General features: G+C 48.9%; 1 protein-coding gene across 1 annotated transcript; it reads left to right on the forward strand.

Moving 5' to 3' along the window:
* Positions 1-11,688: 11,688 nt before the first annotated feature.
* LOC144165293 (uncharacterized) lies at positions 11,689-19,636 on the forward strand. The gene is made up of 2 exons (XM_077695413.1): positions 11,689-12,125; positions 19,017-19,636. The coding sequence occupies exons 1-2, from the start codon at positions 11,844-11,846 to the stop codon at positions 19,332-19,334; spliced, it is 600 nt and encodes a 199-aa protein (XP_077551539.1). The 5' UTR covers positions 11,689-11,843; the 3' UTR covers positions 19,335-19,636.
* The last annotated feature ends 6,062 nt before the right edge of the window (positions 19,637-25,698 follow it).

Below are 25,698 nucleotides of genomic sequence, written 5' to 3' on the forward strand. Positions count from 1 at the left end.
GACAGGACGTGTGCCCCAATCCTCAAGTTGACATGCAAACCCTACTTATCACCTTCAAGAATAAATACAACGCCGGAGTAGTGACGCGCCCGAGGCCTCCAGTGTGCCCCGGAAAATCAGCCTGACTAACACTCCGCAAACGGCTATCCAAAAAGAACGCGAATAGAATACCTGACTCTACAGTTACCATCGATGGGCAAACCAACCCCAACGTACTGCACCTACGTATTCTGGGCTTGAAGATTCCCAAAGACAGATCAAGATCGCAAACCATCTTACCAATTCAACGCACTGTTACCCAAATAATGCACCTCATAGACAGGATTTCCCAAAGACGTTCAGGGCTGATAGAAAAGGATACTATCCGCATAATACAGGCTATTCTCATTAGTCGCATTGCTTACGCAACACCCTATCTGAGCCTGAAACCCGCCGAAATTTCCAAGCTCGATGTTATGATAAGACAACCATTCAAAAGAGCACTCGGCCTCCACCCGAATACCTCGACGAAGAAGCTCCTCCAACTAGGAATATCTAACACCGGGGAACAAATATGTGAGGCACATCAGGCTTTCCAATTCCGCCGACTACGCCTGACCAACACCGGTCGCTTCACTTTGTCTCAACTTGGCTGCCGCGTCCCTTCTCAGCAGGACCAGAAAACGCGCATCCCACCCATCATCCGACACAACATAGGGATAACACCCATCCCCCGTAATATCCACCCCGAATACAACAAACTAAGACGGCAGACTCGAACCGGATACATCCGCAAACGGTTCCAACACGTGCCGACCACCAGGTACACAGACGCATCGCCATGCCAGGACCAGCCGGCTCACGCAATCAGCCTAATCGATGCAGCAGGAAAAGAGCTATCGGCAGTGACCGCCCTTACAAAGTCAACGGAGATAGCAGAAGCAGCCGCGATAACACTCGCAGCCACCACTGGAAATGAGTACATAACCATGACCACCGACTCACAGACGGCGTGCCGCAACTACTTAAATGGAAGAATTTCAAAGCCCGCTCTGCACATACTGATATGACATCCCCAATTGTCTAGCATAGAAATCGTATGGTCACCAGGAGACACTACTCTCGAAGGAAACGAAGCGGCTCTCGCCGCAGCCCGAGAACATTCACACCGGGCGGTCTCCGAGAGGCAACCTAACCAACAAAGGGATTCTATCTAAAGCCTATGCCTCTTAACACACACGCAGAAATTTTGTCACACTACAGACAGGCTCGTCGAAAATTCCCAGCGCCGGACTACCGACTAGCCAAAGAAGACGCCACCACGCTACGAAGACTACAAACACATATCCTCACAACAGCATACTTCACGCCATGTACCCGATACAATACACTGCCAACAGCAAATACCGCCCGAAGACAGGCACCCTCTCCCACATCGTTAAGGGATGCCCCCACACGCCGGAACTCGCACCAAACCCCAACCCCTCCTTCCAGCAGTGGGTGGAGATGCTTACCAGGCATGCCCTCTGCGACCAACAAACGTTGGTGGAGAAAGCGAAGAAGGCCGGTAGAGTGGAAGGGGTCCTGGACTGAGGACTCCTCTCCCCGGGCGGGTGCCCCTGACAGCAGCACCTTGCGTTTTAATAAAAGTTTATTCCTCCTTCTGCTCCTTGATCAGGTAGGATTTCGTGGTTTAATAAACTACCTCCATACGACCACAAGGCGAATAAATATTTTCTCATGGTTGCGGTAATCTGGCTGCGCTGACGTTCAAACTCCAATCAAGACAAGTCGATGCTGCGTGAATCTTGCGCAGTGTACAGGGTGTCGTCCGACGGCTCGCAAGCTCAGCGCTAAAGGCATGGCTAGAGGGCCGTCCTACCGGAGTGGAATTCCTAAGAGGCGTTCTGGGAACTGCATGACTGCCATAGTGACCTGTGCGTGATGGGCTGTTAACATCGCTCGGCGCGGTGTGCTCCGCTGCGTAGTACAAAAGTGTGTGTAACCGCGGGATTAGTTTTTGCGCAACATTAAATTGTTCTAGCCTATGCTTCGATGCCCTTCAAGGCGCAAACATCGCTTGGTCACCACTGTGTGGTGGTGGGGCTAGGGAACAAGCAGACAGAGCGAGAAAAGTCGCCGACAGCGTATGTGCACGACACGGGGTGGCGAAAATGGAGGGTAGTTGCGACATTTTTTGTTGCATCGCTTCCCAGCGGATAGCCAGTTCCGACATGGATAGAAGGAGTTGATAAACTGCAAATACTTTGTACCTACGACCTATTCCCGTGTCTGCTCGGTGCACTGCTTGGACGGCAAGCAGACGGAGCAAAACTCATTCATCACAAGCAAAGCCGTGAGAAGGTCGACAAAATGGAACACATTTAAATGTTAGAAGTGACTATCCTGTACAGTATAGCATTGTAAGCATTTCTCCTTCCTTGTAATCAATTTAACAGTCCGTACATTGTTCGGTCATTACACCCGGTTGGCATTAAACAATTTCCTTTTCTTCCGATCTAATCTTTCAAAATAACTGCATTTTGTTTACTTTTTTTAGACGAATGCATTACACTGTAATACGATATCTTAGGATAACTTCCTCCACCGTACACTGCTGCTCCATACCACCACCACCGGGATCCCCCCCGGCTCAGCGGCACCGAGGGACGGAGAACCGCAAGGCGATGACGGCTGCCAGGACATCGAACAGCAGGGGCCGAATTCTCTAAAAAACGGGCGTCGCTTTGAAACGACGGGGTAGCGCCATGCAAATGCATGTGTTCTGGGGCTGGGGCCGTCGCTTTGGGGTTGTCAGCAGGGGGAATCACCGCAGAAAAGCGCTGTGGCAAGGGCGCGAAGCGACAAGTGAAGCGACGGGGGGGCAGTGGGTGTCGCTTCGCGCCCTTGCCACAGCGCTTTTCTGCGGTGATTCCCCCTGCTGACAACCCCAAAGCGACGGCCCCAGCCCCAGAACACATGCATTTGCATGGCGCTACCCCGTCGTTTCAAAGCGACGCCTCGTCGTTTTAGAGAATTCAGCCCCAGGAGCCCCTCGTCGAGTATGCCGAGGTCCTGCGCTGGTATCGGCTCAAACGTCGGACTATGCCGCAACCCCACCCGGGACAAACGAGGGCGCAGGCAGTGCTCTTCCGGCAGCTGCAGACCAGATCGGTAATCACGCCGGCGCTCGCGCGCCACGTGTGCCCAGACGTTTATGAAAGTGACGTGTGCAGTGTGTGCGCGAGTGCCAGAGCAACTCTGACCCACATCCTATGGGACTGTTCTCGCTACCCAACGGAAGCGGCAGCGCCGCAGGGGCGGCTGCCGGATCCCATCGCACGAGCGGTTGCATCGTCGGACCTGACGGAGCAGCTGCAAGCCGTCCAGCAGCTCGAGGCGGCTCTCGCCAGGCAGAAGCCCGGGGAGGCGCCGACGGAGGCCTCGAGGGGACATCCCCGAAGGCCCCTCGCGCGCCGAACTGGCGGACGCCTGCGGGGCAATGCTTCGAGGACGCCCTAGGCAGCGTCGAGAGACGGGCTGGCTCCGCGGAGCCTTTGCTCGTCCCTCCTGCAGGCGAACATTCAATAAAGTCTTTTCTCTCTCTCTCTCTACCATGACAATCAGGCAGCACAATATGGAAACCTAGCTCGAGATATTTGAACATTTTATTCGGAAAATAAACTGTTCGAACCTGGACCCAACGCATGTGTTCGACATTTCGGCGCACGTTAAAGATCCCCAGATGGTCAAAATTAATCCGGAGCCCTTCACTACGGCGCGCCTCATCGCCTGCGTTGCACCGGTGCGTTAAACCCTAGAATCAATCAATCAATCAATCAATCAATCAATCAATCAATCAATCAATCAATCAATCAATCAATCAATCAATCAATCAATCAATCAATCAATCAATCAATCAATCAATCAATCAATGGACACAACGCAGTTAAGCAAAAGTTTCTCGTCCTTTTGCGTTGTCCCGAATTCTGAAATACTACAATCACAAAACAGCCGGTGCCGATTGCGGAAAGCACTCATGGTGCAAGCAGAGGGCCCACAATGATCGGCTTCAAGCAACAGTGCGCGGTACGGAGGTAGGCCAATCCTGATCACAACCTAGGATAGTAGTTGGACTGGTTGTGCGGTAGCGTTATTTTTCTGCCAAATCAATTCGTACTCGTCAGCAAGCGCCGTAAGATTGGTTCAGATGGATCATATTTCGTTGCGATGTCCACACCGTGGTAATAGTCTCGCCAAAAGCTCACCGCGAGCGCGGGACAGCGAGACCGACACTCGCTCCGCATTCGACGTCTACGCTTCCGTAGACGTGGCTAATCGCTGAACATAAAAAGCAAGGTAATTTGAAAATACGTATTTACTCCCTGATATCGATTTTTATGTCAGTCGACGCCATACTGATAGCGTTTGCGTCTCGGAACTGCGGAGTGTGACGGGCACCGCTACCACTGATACTGCTTCTCGCAACAGCCGGGGTCGGCATTTCCCACACTAGCAGCGAATTAGAACCTAAAATCGGTAACTGTGTTCTTCCGCAGGTGGTGAAAACAAAACAGAACACACACACACAAGCACTGCAACCGCTAACTTAACGCCAAACCGCTATGGTTTGTTGGGTAACGTGCGTACACCGAAAAGTTGCACAGAAAGAACGGGGTACTTATCAGCAAAGCATACTGGTTTCGGTGTTCGCTGCATAGAAGGCACCAGTGTCTGGTCGGAAAAAGCAAAATGGCGGTACCCACGTCCAGAAAGGAAAATGGTGCATATATATCGCTGAACCTCTTTGCAATAAAACTATTTGATAGTTAGCGCTTGTGCTGTCATCTTTCTTGCGTCTGCCCAATTTTAGCGCTACAAACATGTCTCAAAGTTCCTACTAACTCGCCCAGCAGCAAGTTATTCCTAAAAACGGAGCTGCAGACACCACTGTGCTCATTCACTGCCACATTAGACAACCTGGGGATTCATAGTAATGACTAGGAGCTTGTGAAAACACTCTTTACACGACAAATCTCACGCTTATCGACTACCTTAATCGGTCTCCACATCCTAGAATGACTCGGTTTTCGTGCCCCTATTATGCCATCTCAGAAATGTCCCTTTTCTCGCGCTATTCCAGCTGAACTCCTCGGCCTCCCTGTACAGCGGATCATGTGCCCGGTATTATGCGGGTCGATGAATATAATTATGGCAGGCCGCAGGGCGACGCTTAACAGTAAGACCAGACATCTTATACGTGAAGGCGGTTGAATACCGTCAACATAAGGCTTATTTGTGGCCATAGTTAACACACTACACTCTTAGGCAAAAAGGACTAAAATAGGGAATAAAATACAGCCATGAGTCTTCAGGGGCAACCGTTCATCTTCAAGGGGAGTATCTGCGGCAGAGTATGTGCCGTGTGCACAAATGCGGACTAACTGTTCTTCCCCGCCGATCGCTAAGGAGTAACGGGAAGACGAAACGCATGGAGTTATTCTCTCTGCTGCGTCGTTAATCCCGTCATGGCGTCGTCGTTGCCCTTTCGCGCATATGTCTGTGAACAGTTTTAGATTTCCAAAATACACGTCATTGCAGTCAGGAGGTCATTTCGATGGTGCCACATGAGAAAATATCGATGTTAATTATAAGAAAACCGCCTAGGGTTAATAGACCGCCGGGTAAGGGCAACGAGCGGCGAAGCGCGATGACCAGACGCTTCTCGGTGAGGTTATGTTGATACGCTGTGTTGCATACGATTCGTGTGCACAAAAATTAGTGACAATAGCAAACGTGGATTCCTAAGCGTAATGAATTTGTAAATGTTTAACAGAGGAGAAAAAACATAGTAGTTGCTGATGACAACTGCAAAATAAAAATGCTCGCTACAGGCAACCGTCTCGAAGTTATCTTTTGCACTCCGTACATAATTGCCTTGTGCACCAAAGCTATGACAATGCTGCAACTGCTGTAAAACCCGCTTGCATTTCCCAGTCGCAATCGTCTAGCGACGCGAACTTGAAGAATTCAGGCTAAAGAAACACCGAATTCGGTTTCGCCGATGTAGGAAAATATGGTCTGTTTCCCTATTCTAGCACTCAAACAGACGACACCTTTCACACACGTTACATAGAGCACTTAACGTATGTATCGAACACTAAGAATACACCTAGTTTGCGCTATTTGTGCGGAAACAAATGAGTCGTCCGATCGCCCAGCTCCTACCTCAACTAGGCGACGACGAGTTCATGGTTATTTACGAGAAAAAAAAACAATGGTTGTGAGACTGTACTTACAATCAAACTGAGCAATAGTACCTAAAGTTAGCAATGCGCTAAGCGCAAAGCGCAAATCGCGGTCACGTTCGCTAGCACGGATAGAAATTCGGACTCGAGTTGCTATGGGTCTGCCGCGTTTTCGGCGCACGTTAAAGATCCCCAGGTGGTCAGAATTAATCCGAAGCCCTCCACTACGGCGCGCCTCACCGCCTGCGTTGCATCGGCGCGTTAAACCCTATAATCAATCAATCAATGTCGAGCCGCTCAGAATGCTGATTCTAGGGGAGCTGTAACGTGCGGCAGTCTGCTAGCTCAAGCAATTTGCGCCACGAGAAGAAGATACAAGATCGAAGAAAGAAACGCAAACATGATGTTGCAGTAAATGAGAGTGTCGAAGTAATTAGTGCATGAAGTGCCCTAAGACACTTTTTATTAACTCACAAAATTCAATCAGAATGAGCAACAAAAAAATCAAAACAAAAACCACACAATTGGTAGAATTATGAAAGGAATAAAAATAACTCGCTGGACATCACGCGCATAGTGAGATATGCTTTTGTTTGAACACGTGATCCGGGCATTGCTAAACAACAGCCTAGAACGATTGCTCTGCCATCTATAGCAAGCGCTGCTTATTTCCACTCGAAACAGAACGACCGCCTTTGTAATTGTCGACTTCGGACGAGCGAAGGTGTGTGCTCTAAACACTGACAATTGGTCTCAAAGAGGTGGGGCAAATCGTGTAAGATAATCGTGGTTGGATTAAAGTTTTACAAAAGAGATGCCTTAGACTAATCGAAAACCTGTCTTGCCAGGGGAACATGCTGGGATATTTTTGTTTCGGAAACGCTGAATCCTAACGATGGAGCACATCTATCCGCACCGAATATCAGTAGGTATGTACAGAACCTGAAAATGGATGCTGCACTGGTTTTGTTGGCTCAGAAACGGCCGACATGCATTTAAAAATGCAGATAGGGCAGATACATTTAAAAGCAAACACAATCGAAACTTCTTGGAAAACTATTCAGCACTGTACTGCATACTTTACGTCCGAAACCAGTGTTCCGAAAAAAAGGCTGTTGAGCCAATAGCTATCCGTAACTGGGATGGGATACTAATGGGCAACATTCAGAGAAATGCCACAAATGTAAAGAAAGGGCAGACCTAGCACATATGCTATTGGCTTGTCCTGCAGGCGGTTACACTTGCGCGCAGAATCACTCAGACGGAGCAACAGGAGGCCGTGTTGCCCAGCTCCGACCCAACGGATCAAGTCTGGGCAATCCAGCTGGCCGAGGACGCTGCTAGAGCCCAAGGGCTCTTGGCCGACGCCTGGGATCTCCAGCCTCTCCCAATAAAGTTTTTTCTCTCTCTCTCTCTATCTCTCTCTCTCTCTCTCTCTCTCTCTCTCTCTCTCTCTCTCTCTCTCTCTCTCTGTTGAGGCAAGCACAACTGTCCCGTTTAGAAAGCGTATATACGTCCTCCTGCTTAACTTTTGGAAAGTTGTATTTTTGTATACGTTGTTCTGTGTTCACATTTTTTTTATTGTAGCGCGCCGTAGTCTGTTATACGTATCTGCAATGCAAAAAAATCACAAAACTGTATCCTATTTTGATGACTGCTTCAAAGCGGTATAAACTGTGAACTTTTCGTCTCGTGAATTGGTTTTTGCATTGCTCAGCTGCATTGGCCCGGTGCCCCTGTTTTTTAGTTACTGGGCGTAACAAAATATTAGATAAGCGAAGGCTGTTATCTAGGCTTCTCTAGGAAGCAGTGTTCTTTTTGATTTTGTATTTGAATGCCTGTATTGTCCCCGAATGAATGTCTGGTTTGTTAGAAATAACTGGAATTGAATTCCCATGAATCGCCAGCTGGAGCGACTCGCGGTAATTTCTATACGTAGAAGGATCGACGCCGCGTTATTCCATGCATGTTTCTCCCCCGCCGTCTGTTTTTCACACACTTAAACCACAAAGCTACCCTAGTAAAAAGCTTTTCCGCCACTGCCTACATCTAAATACCTCAGGGAACCCGCCGCGGTGGCTCAGTGGCTAAGGCGTTGCGCTGCTGAGCACGAGGTTGCGGGTTCGATTCCCGGCCGCGGCGGCCGCTTTTCTGATGGAGGCTAAAAGCAAAAACGCCCGTGTGTACGAGATTTCGGCGCAGGATAAAGATCCCCAGGTGGTCAAAATTAATCCGGAGCCCTCCACTACGGCGCGCCTCATCATCTGCGTTGCGTCGGCGCGTTAAACCCCACAATCAATCAATCAATACCTCGGGGAGTAGTCCCTCATGGTATCCATCATAACAACACGAAGAAGGCTGAGTGCCCAGCGGCATAAGCGAACCCCGGTCAAACATGTAGAAGCGCGCCAACACCCTCTGCGCAGAGGCCTGCGCAACGACCTTGCCTAGGAACAGGACGGTAGACGCGGCCGCAAACGCGATCGATGGCGCTTCCCGGCGTCCTCTGACGAAAACAGAAATACCCTCCGCCATCGACATCACGGCGGACGCGGCAGCCACAGTATAGTGAACTAGAATACATGTGTAGTGGAAAAAGCGGCCGCCTCCGAGTGAAGCACTTAGTGTCAACCCCACACGGTGGCGCTCGCGTGCCCCGCCCGAGCGCTTTTTCGCCACGTTCAGCGGCGGGCACGCGTGCGTCGGGGCAGACTCCGAGGAGCTGCAGTTCTTTTTTAGCGTAAAAATAGTAGAGAATGCTATTAATGTACCAAGGTGTTTAGGGTAAAGGTACCTACGTCATGTACTTACGGTTTACTCCTTTTTTCGTCGCATTTGGACAACCGAGCAGAGCGCGCACCCCGTGCTTTAGCAATCGAGGCTAGCGTGGAGATACTTTTTTCTTCATTTGTTTGATAATTTTTCTACCGTGTTGTGTCAACTGAGGGATGAGTGGATAGCTTTAGGCTGGCCAGCGTACGTCAATGTTTGTGCTTTTGCCTTCCTTTTTTGCTGATTTTTCTATCAAGTTTTGCATACTGAGCAAACAGCGTCGTGCGTATAATAAACGCTTACGTTGTCTTTTTCCAAATTTTACCCACGCTGAATACATGACAGATGTCTTAAAACTTCAGTCAAGTCATCGAAAGGCGTGCAAATACAGGATTCGCGACAGCAATTCTCAGAAAAGCCCCAAGCCACACGGCATCATTTTACTGCACGACCATTTTAAAACTGCACACTTTTTTGCACACTGAACAGCCATAAACATAAAATAATTACACATTATTTACATTTAATAATTTACATCCACGTTACAAACAATTAAAACAAAGAACCAAGAACATTCAAACAACTGTGGTTCCTGCTAGGCTCCTTTTACAATTTCACAAACCAAGATCGTGTGCGGCTGCTAGCTGGTTTCGATTTTCTCTAAGGATCATGTGCAGCGGCTCAACAGCGGGGAGGCAATGTCATTGTGTCATCTATTTATTGTAGGTGTTCGCTTTCCGAACTGTAAATAATTACCAGTGTGTGAGAGCCCACGCGCACGCACAACGAACGTGCGGAGCGCTTAACTATAGCAGACTAGGAACACGAAGGGAGAAACAGAACCGAAACCACATCTGAGAGTCGAAATGAAAATGAAAAAGAAAAGCTCCGTGCGCTTGAAGCAAGAACAGCTACGGAGAAGAATAATCAGAACCACACGAAAGCGTCAACTCGCCGGAGCGCGCAAGCAATGCCGAACGCGTCCCGGTAATGCGCGCAAACGTCGCGCGTTGGAGAAAACACACAAAACACAAAAAAACACAGAGAAAGAAAACAAAATTATAACGCAACCCGCAGAGTTCGTTGTGGACTCTATTCGAGGGGCACCAGTTCTATTTTGGTGTAAATTCCTCCATGGTGTGGCGAATGCGCGTTGCAATAGCTTTGCGAATGCCATTAGTAATACATCAAGGCAAGTCTTATGTGAAAAGTACGGCTATATCATGCGCATCTACTCTTCATTTTTTCAACCAATTTGGCAAACCAAGCAGACCGCGTGTGTCGTTCTTTAGTGATCGAGGCTTGCGTGTGTTTGTTTGATAACGTTTCTGTCGTGTTTTGTCAGCCGAGGAAATTGTGGTGCGTTTTTTTTCCGTTTTTTTTTTCTTTTTTTCAAATTAGATGCACGCTAGAGCACTGCACAGGCCGCAGTTCCCAGGCCCGGTCCGAGCCCGACAAACTTTTTGAATATAAGCCTGCCCGAGCCCGAGAAAGTTTTTGAATATAAGCCCCAGCCCCACCCCCACCCAACAATATTTATTAAACAAACCTGAAACTGTCAAACTGTTTTGATATATAAGCCCGCGTCCGGTAGGCTATACACATGACTCCGAAAACATTTGGTGTTTTCAACCTGAAAACGTAACATAGAGAGAGAGTATATCGGAATTAAAATGTTTAAACTTCGACCGAGCTTTGTAAATATATATACGGACACAGAAAAGGAATTTCAGGAGTATCCGCGAAATATATTTTCATCGGAGCTGTAGTGACTTCGCACTTCGATGTTTTTTTTTCCCTTTAACCTCTTTCTATGAGCAAACTTTCGTTATCAACAATCATGAATTTGCGGCACACGACTGCCGGGCCTCAGACACTGCATGTATGCGCCCAGGCCAGCACGGCCGGAAAAAAAAATTGTTGAAGGCCGATGCCCGCCCGGGCCCGAGAAAATGCGTGCCGCCTAGGCCGGGCCCTTGCAGTGCACTAATCCACACAACACACACGCTATGTTTTTAATAACTTCACTCGAGCGAAAAGCATCCACATTCGCAACTGTAATTCTCAGAAAAGCACCATACGGCACACTTTATAGCGTGATCATTTTACAACTGTACCGTTCATCGGTACGCTGGCCATATATTGACATAACACAATTACCATATCACAAATGCACAAGTTCATAAAATCTGCTACCTACGTATTGCGGACGTAAGATAGTACGAAACAGTTAGGAATTCAACTAATAAAAGCAGGCTAAAACAAATCGCAAATATAAAATCTTTGCAGCAAACACATAAATGTATTAAAGCACAGTCCCGCAACACGCTATTGTCTTATCCTTTCCAACTGCATGGGCCATGGCCCTTCGGAAATAAGAGACCACCGCAAGTATGTGCCCTCTCCAAATTACAAACAAACGAAAGAACCCAGAACGTTTAAAGATCAGCGTAACGCCGGCTTGGCTGCTCTTGCAATTACACACAGAAAAATATCATGTGCAGCGGCTTAAAAAACATCAAAACCGAGCGTGAATCCCTCAACAGCCGCATAGCGGCAACGCGCGCAGCGTCGGGATCTCCTCGGGCGGGGCACACCAGCGCCACGCGCGGCGTTTAACATGTTCGGGTTCAAGGGTGCTGTGGGGAGAAGGCCCCGCTTTTTCCACTATAGTCGCAGCAGCGGCTCTCATTGCAACAACTGGAGGATTTCGGCAGCGCTTCCACTTCTTCGGGAACTTGCGTGCTGACGGAAGGCGATCGGAATTACTTTCGTGTCGTCAACGCCGATAAGGCAACCGTTTGAAGGTCGAGGAGGGTTGTTTGGGCACCCGAAACTAGAAACATGTCGGGCACGGTGTTTTCTGATATGTGCGACGTGTACCTTAGCAACGCGCCCGTTCAGCAGGCCGAGTCTTTGAACGTGGCCTCCAGCGTGCTCTCCTTCTTCGCCTCGTCGGACAGCTCTGCGATTGGTGACTCCTGGAATAAGCACTGGCTGCTGGTTTTCGACTACGGCGACGATGAGGTGCTCATCTGCGACGCTGACATGGACTCCGCCGGAGACCTGACGGGGCGGAGGTACTGGAAGAAAAGGGCCGCCTTCGAGAAGTGCTATCCGAAGAGGGTAAGCGACTCGTTATTACCGGATTTGCACTATTCATACGGGCCCACTATTGTAACGGGCCGGCATCTTTACGCAGGAAAATTCTAAAAAATAGGTTCATGCGGATTTTATCACATAGGTGTAAAATACATGACACCACGTATCTGGCAGACGATGTTTTATTTCATGCACGCTGCTGTGGCAGCAAAAATCCCTTGTACTTCATAAAATCAATGTTTATCCGGCTCTTGCTAGCATTCAAACTGGAAAAGGGAACATGGAAAATATTTTCGATTTGAAGTACCTCGACTTTAAAATTTTAGGCCTGAAGGGTCGGTAGTTTTATCGGTGCTAATTTATGAATTCCTCCTGGAGTCTTGAATTCTCGAAGACGTCCCTGCTCAGGGCCGGTGCCGCCTTGCGTATAAATGTGGCTTCACTTTGTTTACATGAATCAAGCACCCATTTCTCCGGGACGCCTTCTTCATGCTGCTCGTGTGTACTGGCTGTCGGCAAGTAAAATTACCTTGCGATTAATAGACGCTTCATAGTGGCACCTCATCGGAGCCATATCGACTGAAACGAAACGATGACTGCAGAAGCAGTGATATGGCAACAGCTGGCAAAGCTATGCCCACTGGCGAATGGACGCTCCAAAATTTACTCGCGTAAGGTTGACGCATTGTTTTGGGTTGGATTAAGTTGGATTTCGGGACGAGTTAGCCTTCATTGCAGTGCTTCTGGCCGCTTTGAAGCCAATTTCGGTTTGCAGCGGGACTGCAACGCGCACACAAATTTGAAGGCGACTTATTGCGAGAAGTGGGCGCGTTAGAATTCTCCAAATGCAGTACTTCGTTTACAGTAAAAGTCAAATGATATTTGCACCGGGCCAGTGGAGGTCTCGACGCAATGCGTTTTTGAAAAATGTTTTTGAGAGCAGAAACGGCAGAAAACGTCTGAGTTCTTTGAAACCGTTGTAAGACGGTGTACCGTGTTTAAAGCCGGAATAGCTGCGTGCAGCAGCTTTAACGCCGTACTTCAATGCAAGACGTCCTACGCACTTTCTTTGTACTTGCTTTATTGTTTTCTGTATTTTTATTGGCCGCAATGTGCTTTGTAAGCCTAGCTTACCGCTTTTTATGTCCTGACCTGAACAACACGGCACGCAGCCAAAAATTCTATTTTGTCCAGGCCTATTCAATTAATGTATCACGTGTACGTTTTTTTTTCGCCTGTATAGTTTCGAAGCAAGGTTTGGATGGCTGTACTAAACGTTTTCAGCGAAAACACGGGTTGCGTCGTTTTTTTGGCGGAGGTGAAAGATACCTAGGTTGTGAAATTAATCCGAATTCCTTTGCATTTGCGCGCCTCGTAGCACAGGTGCATGTAGCTTCGGCGCTTTAAACCCCACAATTTGAGCTGCGTTTCGTTGGCGGTACACAATTGTACACGCGTGTTTTAGTGCTTTTGAAAGCTAAGCTTTCAGTCTCGCACTGATGTTGTCGGTAGTCTACGCAAAACGTACGGGAAAAAAGTTGCGGAGGTATTCATTAACAAGAGCATCGCCAACAGTGCCTACACGCCCTGTGTTACGAGGAAATGGTACCATCCGAATGGGCACCCACCCCCGTATTGCCCTTATTGCCAAGAGAACGTATCATCGGACCTTCCCCACCTCACGTGGGTGTGCAGCCATTTCGCGCTCCAAAGACAGGAATTGTTCCGTCACGTCCCTCCAGACACGGACACTCTACACCCTCCAAATCACAACGTCGATTTTCTGAAAGCACTAGGCAATTATGACATACAGAGTGTCCTTGCGAGATTAGTGTAGCCTGGGGGTGACCACCCATCCCGAGAAGGGCCTTGTTAACATCCTGGACGCGAAATAAGTGCTCAAAGAAGGGACATTCAATTGTGTGGCGGAGACCTTTGCTACTCCCCCATCCCTTCACTCCCAATTACCCCACGCACGGCCTCCGGGCCTCCGCTTTCCTCCAATAAATGTTTGAATGGATCAATTTCTGCAGAAGGAGAAGAAGAAGACGATGATGATGATGGGGCGAAGTAAAGAGTCTCTACCGTTATGAAGCGGATGTCTATCTTACTTCGCCGTTCCGGCCCATTCCTTACTGTAAATTTATTTAAATAAAGATAGAGGACAACATGAAATGGTTGCAGGTGTTTCATAGGAAAAAAAAAAGAACATACCTTTACGCGTTTGGGATTTAGGCGAACAAAGAGACAGCAGGTTACGTCAGGGAAGTGAAAACCAGTCGAGGGGTAATATTAGCAACGCTGCAGATTGCTGGAAATATTTATGATAGAAAGAGTGCCAAATGTGAGGCGGTGTCATTTGTGAACAGCTTGAAGGAAACGAGATGGCACAAAAGGGACGGGCAGGGAGGTCCTAGAGGAGAGTCGTTGGTGGGCAGTAGTGAACTATAGTGAAACTCAAGCCCTCAAATTAAGCCCCATCTCCTCTGCTACTTTACCTTGAACTCCATGACGGTTACGAGCCCCCCCCCCCCCCCTCCTCCTCCGCAAGTGTGTCACGGCGCATGAGTCTGTATCAGGCCGGTCAAGAGCGGGCACTGCCCACTGCTTCTTCTGCGCAGAATGTACCCACTCCACACGCCTGCGTTTAGTCCAGCTAACCACATCAACTCTCGTCCTCCATAGCGAGTGGGGCCCGATGACATATAGGTGCAGTCACGGAGTAGTGGGCATTCCGACGCCTCATACAAGAACCCTAAGTTAATCCAGTATAGCTGCCAGTGCGTGTGAAAGAAGGACTGCACGTCGTCCCAGAAATGTAACGCCGCAATCGTGGCACTAATCTAAGCAGTTTGGTTTTGGAGAGGGTCGCGTGGACGGGTAAAATTAGAGAATGCACCTCTCGGTTTGAAGACGACGATGGTTGAACGCTAGGAAAAGCCATGGAACGCCGGTATCCGAAAATCGCTAGAGAGCTTAATCGCAGGGCAGTAAACCGCGCCGATGAGACAGGTGTTCGCATAAAGCGAGGGATTGTTGGATCTGATTTTGAAAACCTCCGCATTTCCACCTTTTTTTTAAATGGAAAAAAAATTTACCTGTGGAGACTGTTTCTTTAACAGGGTTAGGTGAAATTTGCTTACCTGGCACTTCAATCATACAATTATGCTGTCATCAGTCCCAGTACCAGAATAGGACCTATAGGGAGCATGCAAACCCATAAAGGGCGCACTGCACCGCCGAGGCAGAGACACCATCGACTGCACTGTCATACCGTTGCAGGGAAGTAATTACGTTTTCTACGCCTCTGAATAATGCGGTGACGATCAGAACTTCACTGTCAGCGGTGATTGCATCCGTCAACCAAACGCTAACTTTGTAATAAAATTCTTACCCGCTTCAATTCAGGTTTTTAACAATTTATATTTAACTTCAGCGCGGTCTACTTGTAAATGTTGGAGCACGGGCTTGAAGCGAGACTCCGCCTGACCTAAAAAAAAGTGGACTAAAAAAGCGTTAATGCACGCTGGTTCATTCTTGCGCCCCCTGCACTTTTGAACCAGCACATGCTTACCTCCGTAAAAAGGACGTGCTGGTCTGTTTATGAAATTCTTTTAACAGATTGACCGGTTGATGTGAATGATATTCTCAGCGAGAAATGTGTTCACTACGCGCGGAAGTATCCTTGAGAGGGGTGGCTGCTGTATTCTTCGTGCTACTTTCACCGCGGGCACTTTGCCCCAAAGAATGAAATCGACGCTTCTTTACCACCGTTCCTGTATTTGTTCAGGTGTGTCCACACAAGCTATGCTTTTTGGTTTGCCCAACGCATTACCTTTGGGAAAACAAAATGCGTTACAGAGACACCAGGACCGGTGACAAGCGCTGTGATCGAACGCTGTTTTAATATTTTCCGAGAATGACTTTCATCGGTGAATTTGTTGAACTGAGATGAACCTATAGTTCTCGCTGTATTAATTCTGGTGAGCGTAGGAAGCATTGAAAAAAAAATGCGAGAGATCCTAAACACCTCCCCTCTGCTGACCCAAGGCAGTTAGTAATAGAATAGAAAATATAAAGAAAACAGGTGAGGTAGCATTTCGGAATACCTTACAAAATACACGCACATTGACACCACCCAGGTGTTGATCATAACGTCGTTAGCTTTAGGAAGGGGCAGAAAGCTGTGATGACCAAAAACACTCCCCGCAGCGCACAAGAAAAGAAGGCGACGAATGTTCGTAGCCGTCAACTTTTCGGAATGGCTAACAAGATTTTAGGAGACGAAAAGGATTACCTGATAAGTAGCAAATAGAAAACCAGACTTGCAGTTTATAACCTGATCCCCTGTAATCAGCTATCCCAGGCGTACAATACGAATACGATTTGGTGCTTACATCACCGATAATTTCGCTTGTTATACTAGACAGGTCCTTACAGTGCGACCATGCTATTCGAATTTTAACAAACGCGTTGGAAAAAAAAGGAACAGTGACAACTGTCGTTGTATTTTGGTTGTACGTGTAATAGACCGCGCAGTAATAAACCGCGCTGACATACCGCGACAAAAAGTTGATTCCCGAATTGCATACGCCATACATGCCATTTAAGAAAACCGGCCAGGAAAAAAAGAAGAAAAAAACAAACGGCACTGCAGGGGCCTTAAATCGCCACTTTAAAGATGTAAGATCGTGATGCTCCGTGTTACTGCGCTAAGACACCAAGGGTGGTCTGGCCGTAATAACGTGTATTCTATGGCGAGGAGGATCATTCAAGTTGCCCATTAAGGTTTACTAGTTAGATTCTAGCATTCGGGGCGGCTACACGGAACATTTATTGATAATCCTGCTGCAGTAATCTTTTCTTGAGCCATCCCTCTCTTACCCCTCGACAAACTAGCTGATCACCAACCGAGTTACTTGCGACAGAAAAAATGCGATCGCTGCTCGGCTGGCAGACTAGGACTTCATACTGTAGAAAACGTGTTTCTTCCAACTTGGCTTTATGCTTTACTGTAAAACATTTCTTTGATAATAATGTAAAATTACGTAAACTACCTCCGGTAACTCTTCCCCCGCACTTAAATGACCTCCCATTATGTACAGGCGTGCACGTCGCAAGCACACGGAGTTAGCAGTTCAAATCCTGCGAGGTCACCGAGGCATCGTAAGCCAAAATACGGTTCGAATTACCGCTGCTGTGAATTCATGTTGGTTGATTAGACTTTACCAAGTTTATTGCACTCTAGAAAACAATAAAATGAATTCACATTCATGACGCCAGTAATCTTGTCAGGGTGCACGTCGCGTTGTCCGATGCCTATAACGCGGCAGGGAAGCGGACAACCAAGTTTGAATCAACAATCAGATAAGAAATATTCTCAAACGTAAGCTACATACATGTTTCGTTTCCTGCAATACTTGGCGTAGTGAGACCAGCTTCGTTGGTCCCCCTTATCCGGGTAGCGCAAGGGCGCGGAATTGTTGTGAGAGTGGAGCGGAATATGCATGCGTCGGTTCCTCCAAGTTGCGTGCTTGGATAAATAGGCGTAAACGGGATATTTTTCGCACCCAAGAGCGAGCGTCTTGTGTTTCCTTTTTGAAGGGCTCTTCGTGTGTGCCGGTGTCTTTCTGGCCTAGCTAGAAGGGCTTCCGAAGTCATATTTAGGCTGGTCTCCTTCACGTTTAAAGTAGCCATGAAGAGAAAATACAACTTCGTTTAATTTGAAAGAACTAGGATTCAGTATCTCACTCAGTTGCATTAGAGCCACAAAAGATGGTTTTTTAACGAAAAAAAAAGCAAGAAGTATTTAAAAACGTTCAAATTTTGCGCCACAGTGACGTGTTATGAGCAAGAATAACGTCACACGGGCCAACAATAAAATATAATTTTCAGTGCGTTAACTGCACGTTAGCAATCAAGTGAGGCGGTCAAATGGAACTAGAGGCCCCATTACAGACGCCCAGTCATGTGTCGTCACGACAGGTCTGTTAGGCGGCCGCCAATCGCAGAAACAAGGTTCCGTGACGTCATGGAAAAGTTGAGAAATTAGCTAGGGGTCGCGACTGCTTCACACGCTTTCTTGAATATCTCCGTTATTTGTTCGAAGATTGCGATGATGTTGGTATCATTGTTATCGGGACTAAGCCGTCTTTCTAATAAACCCAACTTGTATTTTGTCTTCATGGCTCCTTTAAGCCCGAGCAGAACACCGCTGGCCCCTTAAGGCGTGTACGGGTGGGAGGGTAAGAAGGGAGGGTATGGACTCTCTCTCGCAGCCAGGATTCACGTGCTCACCATTGCTATACCCGTCGGCTTGGGGAAGATTGAAACATATGGAAGCCTCACGGCCCGATGCGACCTGTCTCTGGTCCTCCGGGGAACGAGTATGGTACATTAGTTTCTTGCACAGACAGTAAGCTTCCCACGAAGCAGGCAGGAGACGGACAGCCCCAGGTTTTTACGCTAGAATGTTGTAGACTTACAAGTTTACTTAAGATAATCAGGTGGGAAGTATGATCCGTCGCAAATTGCGAACAAACGTGTTTTGTTTCATTAATTCTCTGAACTGTGCCCTGCTTCGCTGGTCATTCTTCTCCAAGACTGGAGGACCCTTAATTTTTTTTCTTCGGTTGATTTTTTCGGCCATCTTTGTATTTTTGTATCTGTCGTGCGGCGGCGATGTTTGAGAAAAAAATTTTCGATTTTGTGCGTGTAGTTTTACAGCTTTCACTGGTTTTTTATTTTTGAAAATTTTTAGTTTTTTAAATGCTTTCCTCCTCCATTACCATTTACACCATTAAACAACTAAATGTGTTTAATTGAACAATCACTCACTTTTGTGCAATAAGGTGCATTTGAATGCTTCCGCATTGAAAAAAACGTTTTCTTGGTCCATTTTTCGTTCGCCTGCAGAGGTACCTGGGGAGGCACCGTGTTCCTGATCGACTACTTGAAATGCTCTTGAAGAAAATGTGCGACTCCGGGCAGTACCACCTGACCAGCAACAACTGTCAGACGTGGGCCCTAGACCTCCTTCGAGAGCTTGGCATCAAGCCGCCCGAGGTAGAACATTACGCCGGCAAAGTTGTGAAGGAAGTCATCATTCCTGCTGCGGTAGTCGTCGGAGGCGCCCTTGTCGCTGGCGCCGGGCTGTTGGGCACCCTCATTTTGGCAAATACGCTGCGCAAGAATCGGGATTCTGCTTGTGTAAAAAAAGAGACAGATGACTAGTTCAGATTATATTTCTCACACGCACGCAGTACAAAATTCTCAGGCAACTGCTGAGAGCCTGTTTTGTGAATAATTCGAATGCTGGTTCATGCATTCCGTACTTGTTTAGGTGCTTTTAAGGCTGTGTGCTCAGCTTGGCGTGATCTTAAAGAAATAAAAACATTTTGAAAACGTTCGTAGTGATTCTCAAGTTTTTTGACACCGATTGGTTACGCTGAGCTAAAAGCAGTAAAATGAAGGTTTGTTGGAACGCTTAAAATTTAGCTTTCTTTAGTCTGAAATTTTCACTGAATGAGTGTCTGACTAACTGGTTGACTGACTGACTGACTCACTCACTCACTCACTCACCCACTCACTCACTCACTCACTCACTCACTCACTCACTCACTCACTCACTCACTCACTCACTCACTCACTCACTCACTCACTCACTCACTCACTCACTCACTCACTCACTCACTCACTCACTCACTCACTCACTCACTCACTCACTCACTCACTCACTCACTCACTCACTCACTCACTCACTCACTCACGAACGCCCAGACAAAACAGCTGGAACCGAGAACTTGGGGCCTGAAATTGCAGAGTACTCCAGCAATCTCAAGGCACAAGTCCTTGGTTGCAGCTACTTTTTTGCAGGTAAGCGAGGAATTAATTAACAGTAACGCGTTGGTTATCTGTGCAGGGGCTCAGTAAAGTTTGTTTTTCTGGTAACGAAAAAGTATGGGGCCAGCAATGTGTTTTTACAAATTCGTGATCGCCTCTTTGGCTCATTCAGGCATCAGACTGGCTTTTAGTGGTAAGAGAGAGTCATACAACTGCTGAACTAGCCGACCTCACCAACGCTATTGTAGAATGGCTCAAGTTGGGGGTAAATTCTGTGTCTTTTCATATTTCCCGTAATGTCTTATGTCATTTTAAAAGAAGCGATTCAAACAAGATCGACAAGTTGCGGCATCGTTAAACGGTAACATCGGCATGTCAAAATATAACTTTAGAAATCCGCATCACGGTGTTTCGGTGTTTCTTGTAGTTTGACTGTCACCGGCGGTGCTATGTGAACGAAAAAAAATAATTATACAAGCGTATCCGTTTGCTTCCCTGAAAATGTCGGTAGCAGGCGATAGTGCTCTTCTGCCGCTGCTAATTAATACGCTGTCCTCTCGTTGTGTCCACACGTCACGCTGTTCTACATCTATCTGGCTCACCCTTTCATGACATCAAAATTTAAGTTGCTGAATTGTACTCAGTTTTCCGGTTTTGCACTGAGCACGCGCCATCAGTTGAAGCCACTCGCTTTCAGTGGTGGGGAACAACTCAGAGACACATCTTGTTCGTACTGCTTACTTTCATCTCGCCTCTCTGCTACAGAGGATGAAGTCGATTTTTAATTGATTACTACATAATCTAACCCACCTATACTTTACATTGAACGAACGGTGCTCTTGTCAGTTATATACAGTACAACCCCGCTCTTACGTTCCTCAGGGATACGTTTTCCAAGCTGCTATATTTAATTGTTTTTGTCTTGTCCCGGTGCATCTCACATAGACTCCCATTTATTAAAATACTGTTACGTAGTGTCTCAGGGTACGTTCCCGGATCATTCGTCGCAATCTGACACTTCGAAGCCTCGTGAACAACACGAGGGGACCTCCATTTTGACGTTTGACGAGCCTTGGCCACGCTTGGCTACGGAACTGACTGCATGAAGCCGCACGTGGATGCGATTCGTTACCACTAGATGGCCCTATGCCATTCTATGCTATCAGCATCATCACTGTGCTTACAACGGAAATTTCACCACGGTTTGCCGGGTGTGCGTGTTTACCATAAGTGTGTGTGTGTGTGGGGGCGGGGGGGGGGGCAGGGGGGTTAGGGTTTGCGATGGGAAAAGGAAAGGAAATTCACTGGGGATATTTTGAGCTCGGCAGGGAGCTCAACTGCATACAACCCAGTGCAGGGGAAGGGAAGTAGAGGGGGAGTGATAGGATAAACTAGAAAGAGTCCTAGAAAGCTGTCAGTCCGGGCACATCAGTCAATCACTGCACTCCGGGCTACATCCGCTGCGTAGGGCCGGTCGTCTCCAGGAATTAAAAACAGATAAGCGAAGAGTTCCCGTTGGGTTGCCTCAGGCCCCTTCGGGAACAGAAGGTCCTCCATGCCGGCGCTGGGAAGGCCTCGACGCAGGAGCGCTCGGTGGAGCTCTGCTCTCGGCACCACGTGGAGGGGCAGAAGCAGAGTAAGTGCTCGAGCGTTTCCAGTTCGGAACAGTCCGCAGATGTAGGGGAGTCCTTGGGCCCGTGTCGGTGCAGACGCTCCGCCACATTCCAGCAGTTCAGCCGCAGGCGGAGAAGCAGGCAGCGGGCGTCCCTGCTGATGCGTGCGGCCAACTGTCTGGGCGCCAGGCCGCTCACGACACGAAGGTCGGGGTGCATCGTCTGCGCCATGCGGGCCAGGGCAGTGCGGGCCTCGTCGAACGCGGTGACGTCTTGGGAGACTGGGGTGCCCTCCTGGTGGGCCTCCCTGGCGCGGGCGTCGGCGTCTTGGTTGCCGCGGATGGCACTGTGGCCCGGCAGCCAGTGGAGCCGCAGGTCAAAGCCTCGGGAGGCAACAATGCTCAGCTTGGTTGCAAGGGAGCCTGCTTGGTTGCTTGCTTCTCCGGGTAGCCGCTGCTGTTTGTGGGTTGATCGGCCCCGTGCAGCTGCAACAGGGCAGTCCTGGAGTCCCGTGAGGATGACCGCTCCGGGGTGGTTATGGGGACCCCTCTCGAAGAGGAGGTCAGCGGCCAGGTGCAGCGCTGCCAGCTCCGCCCGTGTGGAGGAAGTGGGGAAGGGCAGGCGGCAGCTCCGGCTGGCTCCCAGCTCAGGCACCACGCACGCAGCCACCCCCTCGCACGTGCTGTGCTTGACGGAGCCGTCCGTGAAGAGATGGAGGTAGCTGCTCAGCTCATCCTGCAGCAGGGTGGCCGACTCATGGCGGATGGCCTGGAGTGGTGCGGTCCGCTTGTTGCAGACCCCGCGGAGGGTCGTGGTGATCTGCAGGGCTTCCCCGGTGTCTGGTGGTGGCGGCTGCAGACGGGGTCGGTTCGGAACCTCGATGCCCTCCTTGAAGATAGTGAGCAGCGCTCCCAGGTGTGAGTTGGGCCGGCTACAGAACCTCTGCAGGAGCGGAGCCCCGTCGCGTACGGTCAGCAGGCGCTGGATGTGCCGCAGCCCCGTCTGCAAGGCCCGCATCTCGATGGGCCAGGTGTCCGCCTCGGTGTAAGTGCCCGCCACCGGCGACGTAGAGGGGAGGCCCAGGCAGAGGCAGAGGGCGCGGCGTTGGTCGATCTCCTACCAGCGTAGTGGTCCCAGGTAGGCGAGTGGAAGCGCGTACAGCAAAGCTGCGGAGGCCATGCCGTGGAACACGCGCTGCGCCACTTGGTTGAGCAGCCATTGCCTCGTGACAGAAGCTGCCGCACCCCTTGGAGCACCCGTGCGCTGCGTGCCCTAAGGGCCTTGACAGCTGGCAGCCATGTGAGCCAGCAGTCAATGGGCAGCCCCAGGTACTTCAAGGTCAGCCGCCAGGGAAGAGGCCGCCCCTTGAGTGTGATGGGCGGCGTTTCCCGTCGAACTCTGCATCCTCCCGGGTGCAGCATAAGGGCCTGCGTTTCGGCCTCTGAGAGCTGCAGCCACGGCTCTCGAGGAAGACTGCAACTGCGTCCAGATCCTCCTGCAGGCACGCCTTGATTATGTGGCAGTCTCTGGTGGGGCCATGGGTCCAGAGTGCCACATCGTCAGCGTACACCGCCACCTCCACTGGGTGTCGCAAGCCTGGAGGGATGCAGTCGGGGAGAGGAGCCAGCACCAAGTTGAAAATGAAAATGAAAGGGCTCAGCACTCTTCCCTTGACTGCATCATTTGAATGCTAACGTGCAGTTGACGCACTGAAAATTGTTTTATTGTTGGCCCGTATGACCGCATTCTTGCTCATAACACGTCACTGTGGCGCAATATTTGCAAGTATTTAAATACTTCTTGCTTTTGTTTCGTTAAAAAACATCTTTTGTGGCTGTAATGGAGCTGAGTGAGATACTGAATCCTAGTGCTTTCAGATTAAACTAAGTTTTACTTTCTCTTCATAGCTCCTTTAACATAACACTATAGGCATTTCTGCTTGATTTTCCTTTCAGCCTGGCAGCCTCGCCCGTTGTGTTGCGGGGTGGTTTTTAGCGTGATAACCTGAAAACTCCACTTTCGTGATAATCATGCACCCCACTGCTTAACAACGAGGATTGTACGCTAGGTAACGCTGAACAAAAAATTCGAACCAGCAGCTTAGCATAGACCGTGTCTGGTTGGTAGCTAACGTCAACGTACAACACCACCTCGTTCGGCTGTCTGCTCGCCGATTTAAAACGCGTCTGCAAATTCTGGAATCTGCGTCGGATTGCTGCTTTGTCTAGCCGCGCCGACGTCGGCCCTCCTGGTCATGCTGTAATGTCCTCGCATATAACCGTTTACCAGCAGAGCTGTCTCAGCTTTTAGTTGCGCCGTCCATTGTTACAAAGGAAACAATAACAGGGAAACACACCGAGTGCACGTGAGCGTGTGCCTTGTGAGGAGCACCCGGCATCGGCCAGGTCGACCTTCGAGAACACTCTGCCCAGTGTTCATGGGGTGATCTCTCGGGTGCTCTCCTCCTCGCCAGTTCCCGTGCGTTCGCCGATTTTGCGCTACAGACGCCGAGTTGACGAAGCCGGTTGCCGCAGGTTCTGGCGCGTTCTAGCGCCGTCCACTATCGAAGAGATGTGAAAGCCTGCAAACGAAACAATCCGGGCTTGTCTGTCATGGAGAACTTTTAGTGGCAAGTTCGGAAACCTATGTGAGGTGCAACAGTCGGGTCTCCGGCGAAGAAAGAGGGGCCACCGTCACCCGCCACCATCACCCGCTGTGATGTTTCTTCAGACTTGCACAACTAGTGCAAGCTGAGCCATTTTTTTTTTCAGTATGTGTGAGCTCGGTTGCAACCACAGACCATGTCAACTGGCCGTTGGTCTTTGGTAGAACGTAATGAACAGCAGTAAAGCTGCGGAAACGGAGGCAGAAGCAACATGAATCTAGCAGAATAATTGGGCTATTTGGTAGTCGTTCTTGAACATCTCGGAACCTGCGCACTACGAAAACAGGCACGAGGAGAAAATAAGTGCAGTGGCATGGTCTCTATTATCTTCTTTGCCTTGCTCTGAATCGCCTTAGCTTTGCTTAGCTTAGCTTAGCATAGCTTAGGATAACTTCGCTTAGCTTATGATAGCTTAGCTTAGCTTAGCTTAACTTCGCTTACTTTACTGACAGCTTGGCTTGGCCTTGCTACAGACTAGCTCAAACAAAACCGGTGCAACTTCGGCAACATCGGCAGCCAATCACCTGGGCATAGAACGCTGCTCACCGCGGGAATAGATGCAAAACGTTGTGTGGCACTGCCAGTCGATGTCGATTCTTTTTAATGGGCAAGCATTTTTGGTGATAACCCCAACGCGATGTGTATTGTCCCTGTCTGTATTGAAAGCGTGATAGGGGAAATTAGGGCATTTAGTCGGTATAATCGTGTATTTATCTATCTGAAATTCAAGATACACAAAATTCATTCAAGATACACAAAATTCAAGTGCATAACCACAAAAAACAGAGGTTGCCGCTTTTTGGATATTTTTAGCCAAATGTAAGAGGCACCATCATCGCAGAAAAACAAAAAAAAGTAAAATTTAAAACGAAGTCGAAGGCTCCAAATGATACAAAATTAGAAAAAAACAGAGAGCAATAAAGTTGGGTGGTCGTCTTTGTCTCTTGTCCTCTGTCCATTTTTTTTGCGCTACATGTACGAGAACCCTGCTTGATGTCCGTAGGTACGGCTATATAAAGCCGATACTGCTGGCGATCCTTGCTTCTGGCGTTGCTGACACTAAGGGAGAGCGCTTTCTTACCTGCTCACTTGGCGTTTTCGCCTCCGCTAATGCATGCCACATTGGTTTCTTCCAACGCCCCTGCACACTAATGATGTATAGGATAGGTATGAACAACATTAAATTGCTCCTCAAGACATGCCCGCGCTTACCACCGAAAAATTTTAAGTGCAATGCACTTCTTAAGCGACCCTGAACCTGCGTCCACCGGCGATGTCCGCGCACGTGGAGATGGGCGCGCGCAGCCTGGCCGCTGACATGGCACATACCCACGTGGGGGATTGGCCAGGAATCTCCTCGTCTTCCTTGGAAACGGGGGGAGATGGGCGCGCGCTGCCTGGCCGCTGACATGGCACATACCCACGTGGGGGATTGGCCAAGAATCGGGCGTGAGAAGGGCTAATGCACCTGCTTAAA

This window comes from Haemaphysalis longicornis, unplaced genomic scaffold (genome assembly GCF_048455015.1).
Source record: "Haemaphysalis longicornis isolate Haplotype H1 unplaced genomic scaffold, Haemaphysalis longicornis Haplotype H1 scaffold_14, whole genome shotgun sequence".
Taxonomy (NCBI): domain Eukaryota; kingdom Metazoa; phylum Arthropoda; class Arachnida; order Ixodida; family Ixodidae; genus Haemaphysalis; species Haemaphysalis longicornis.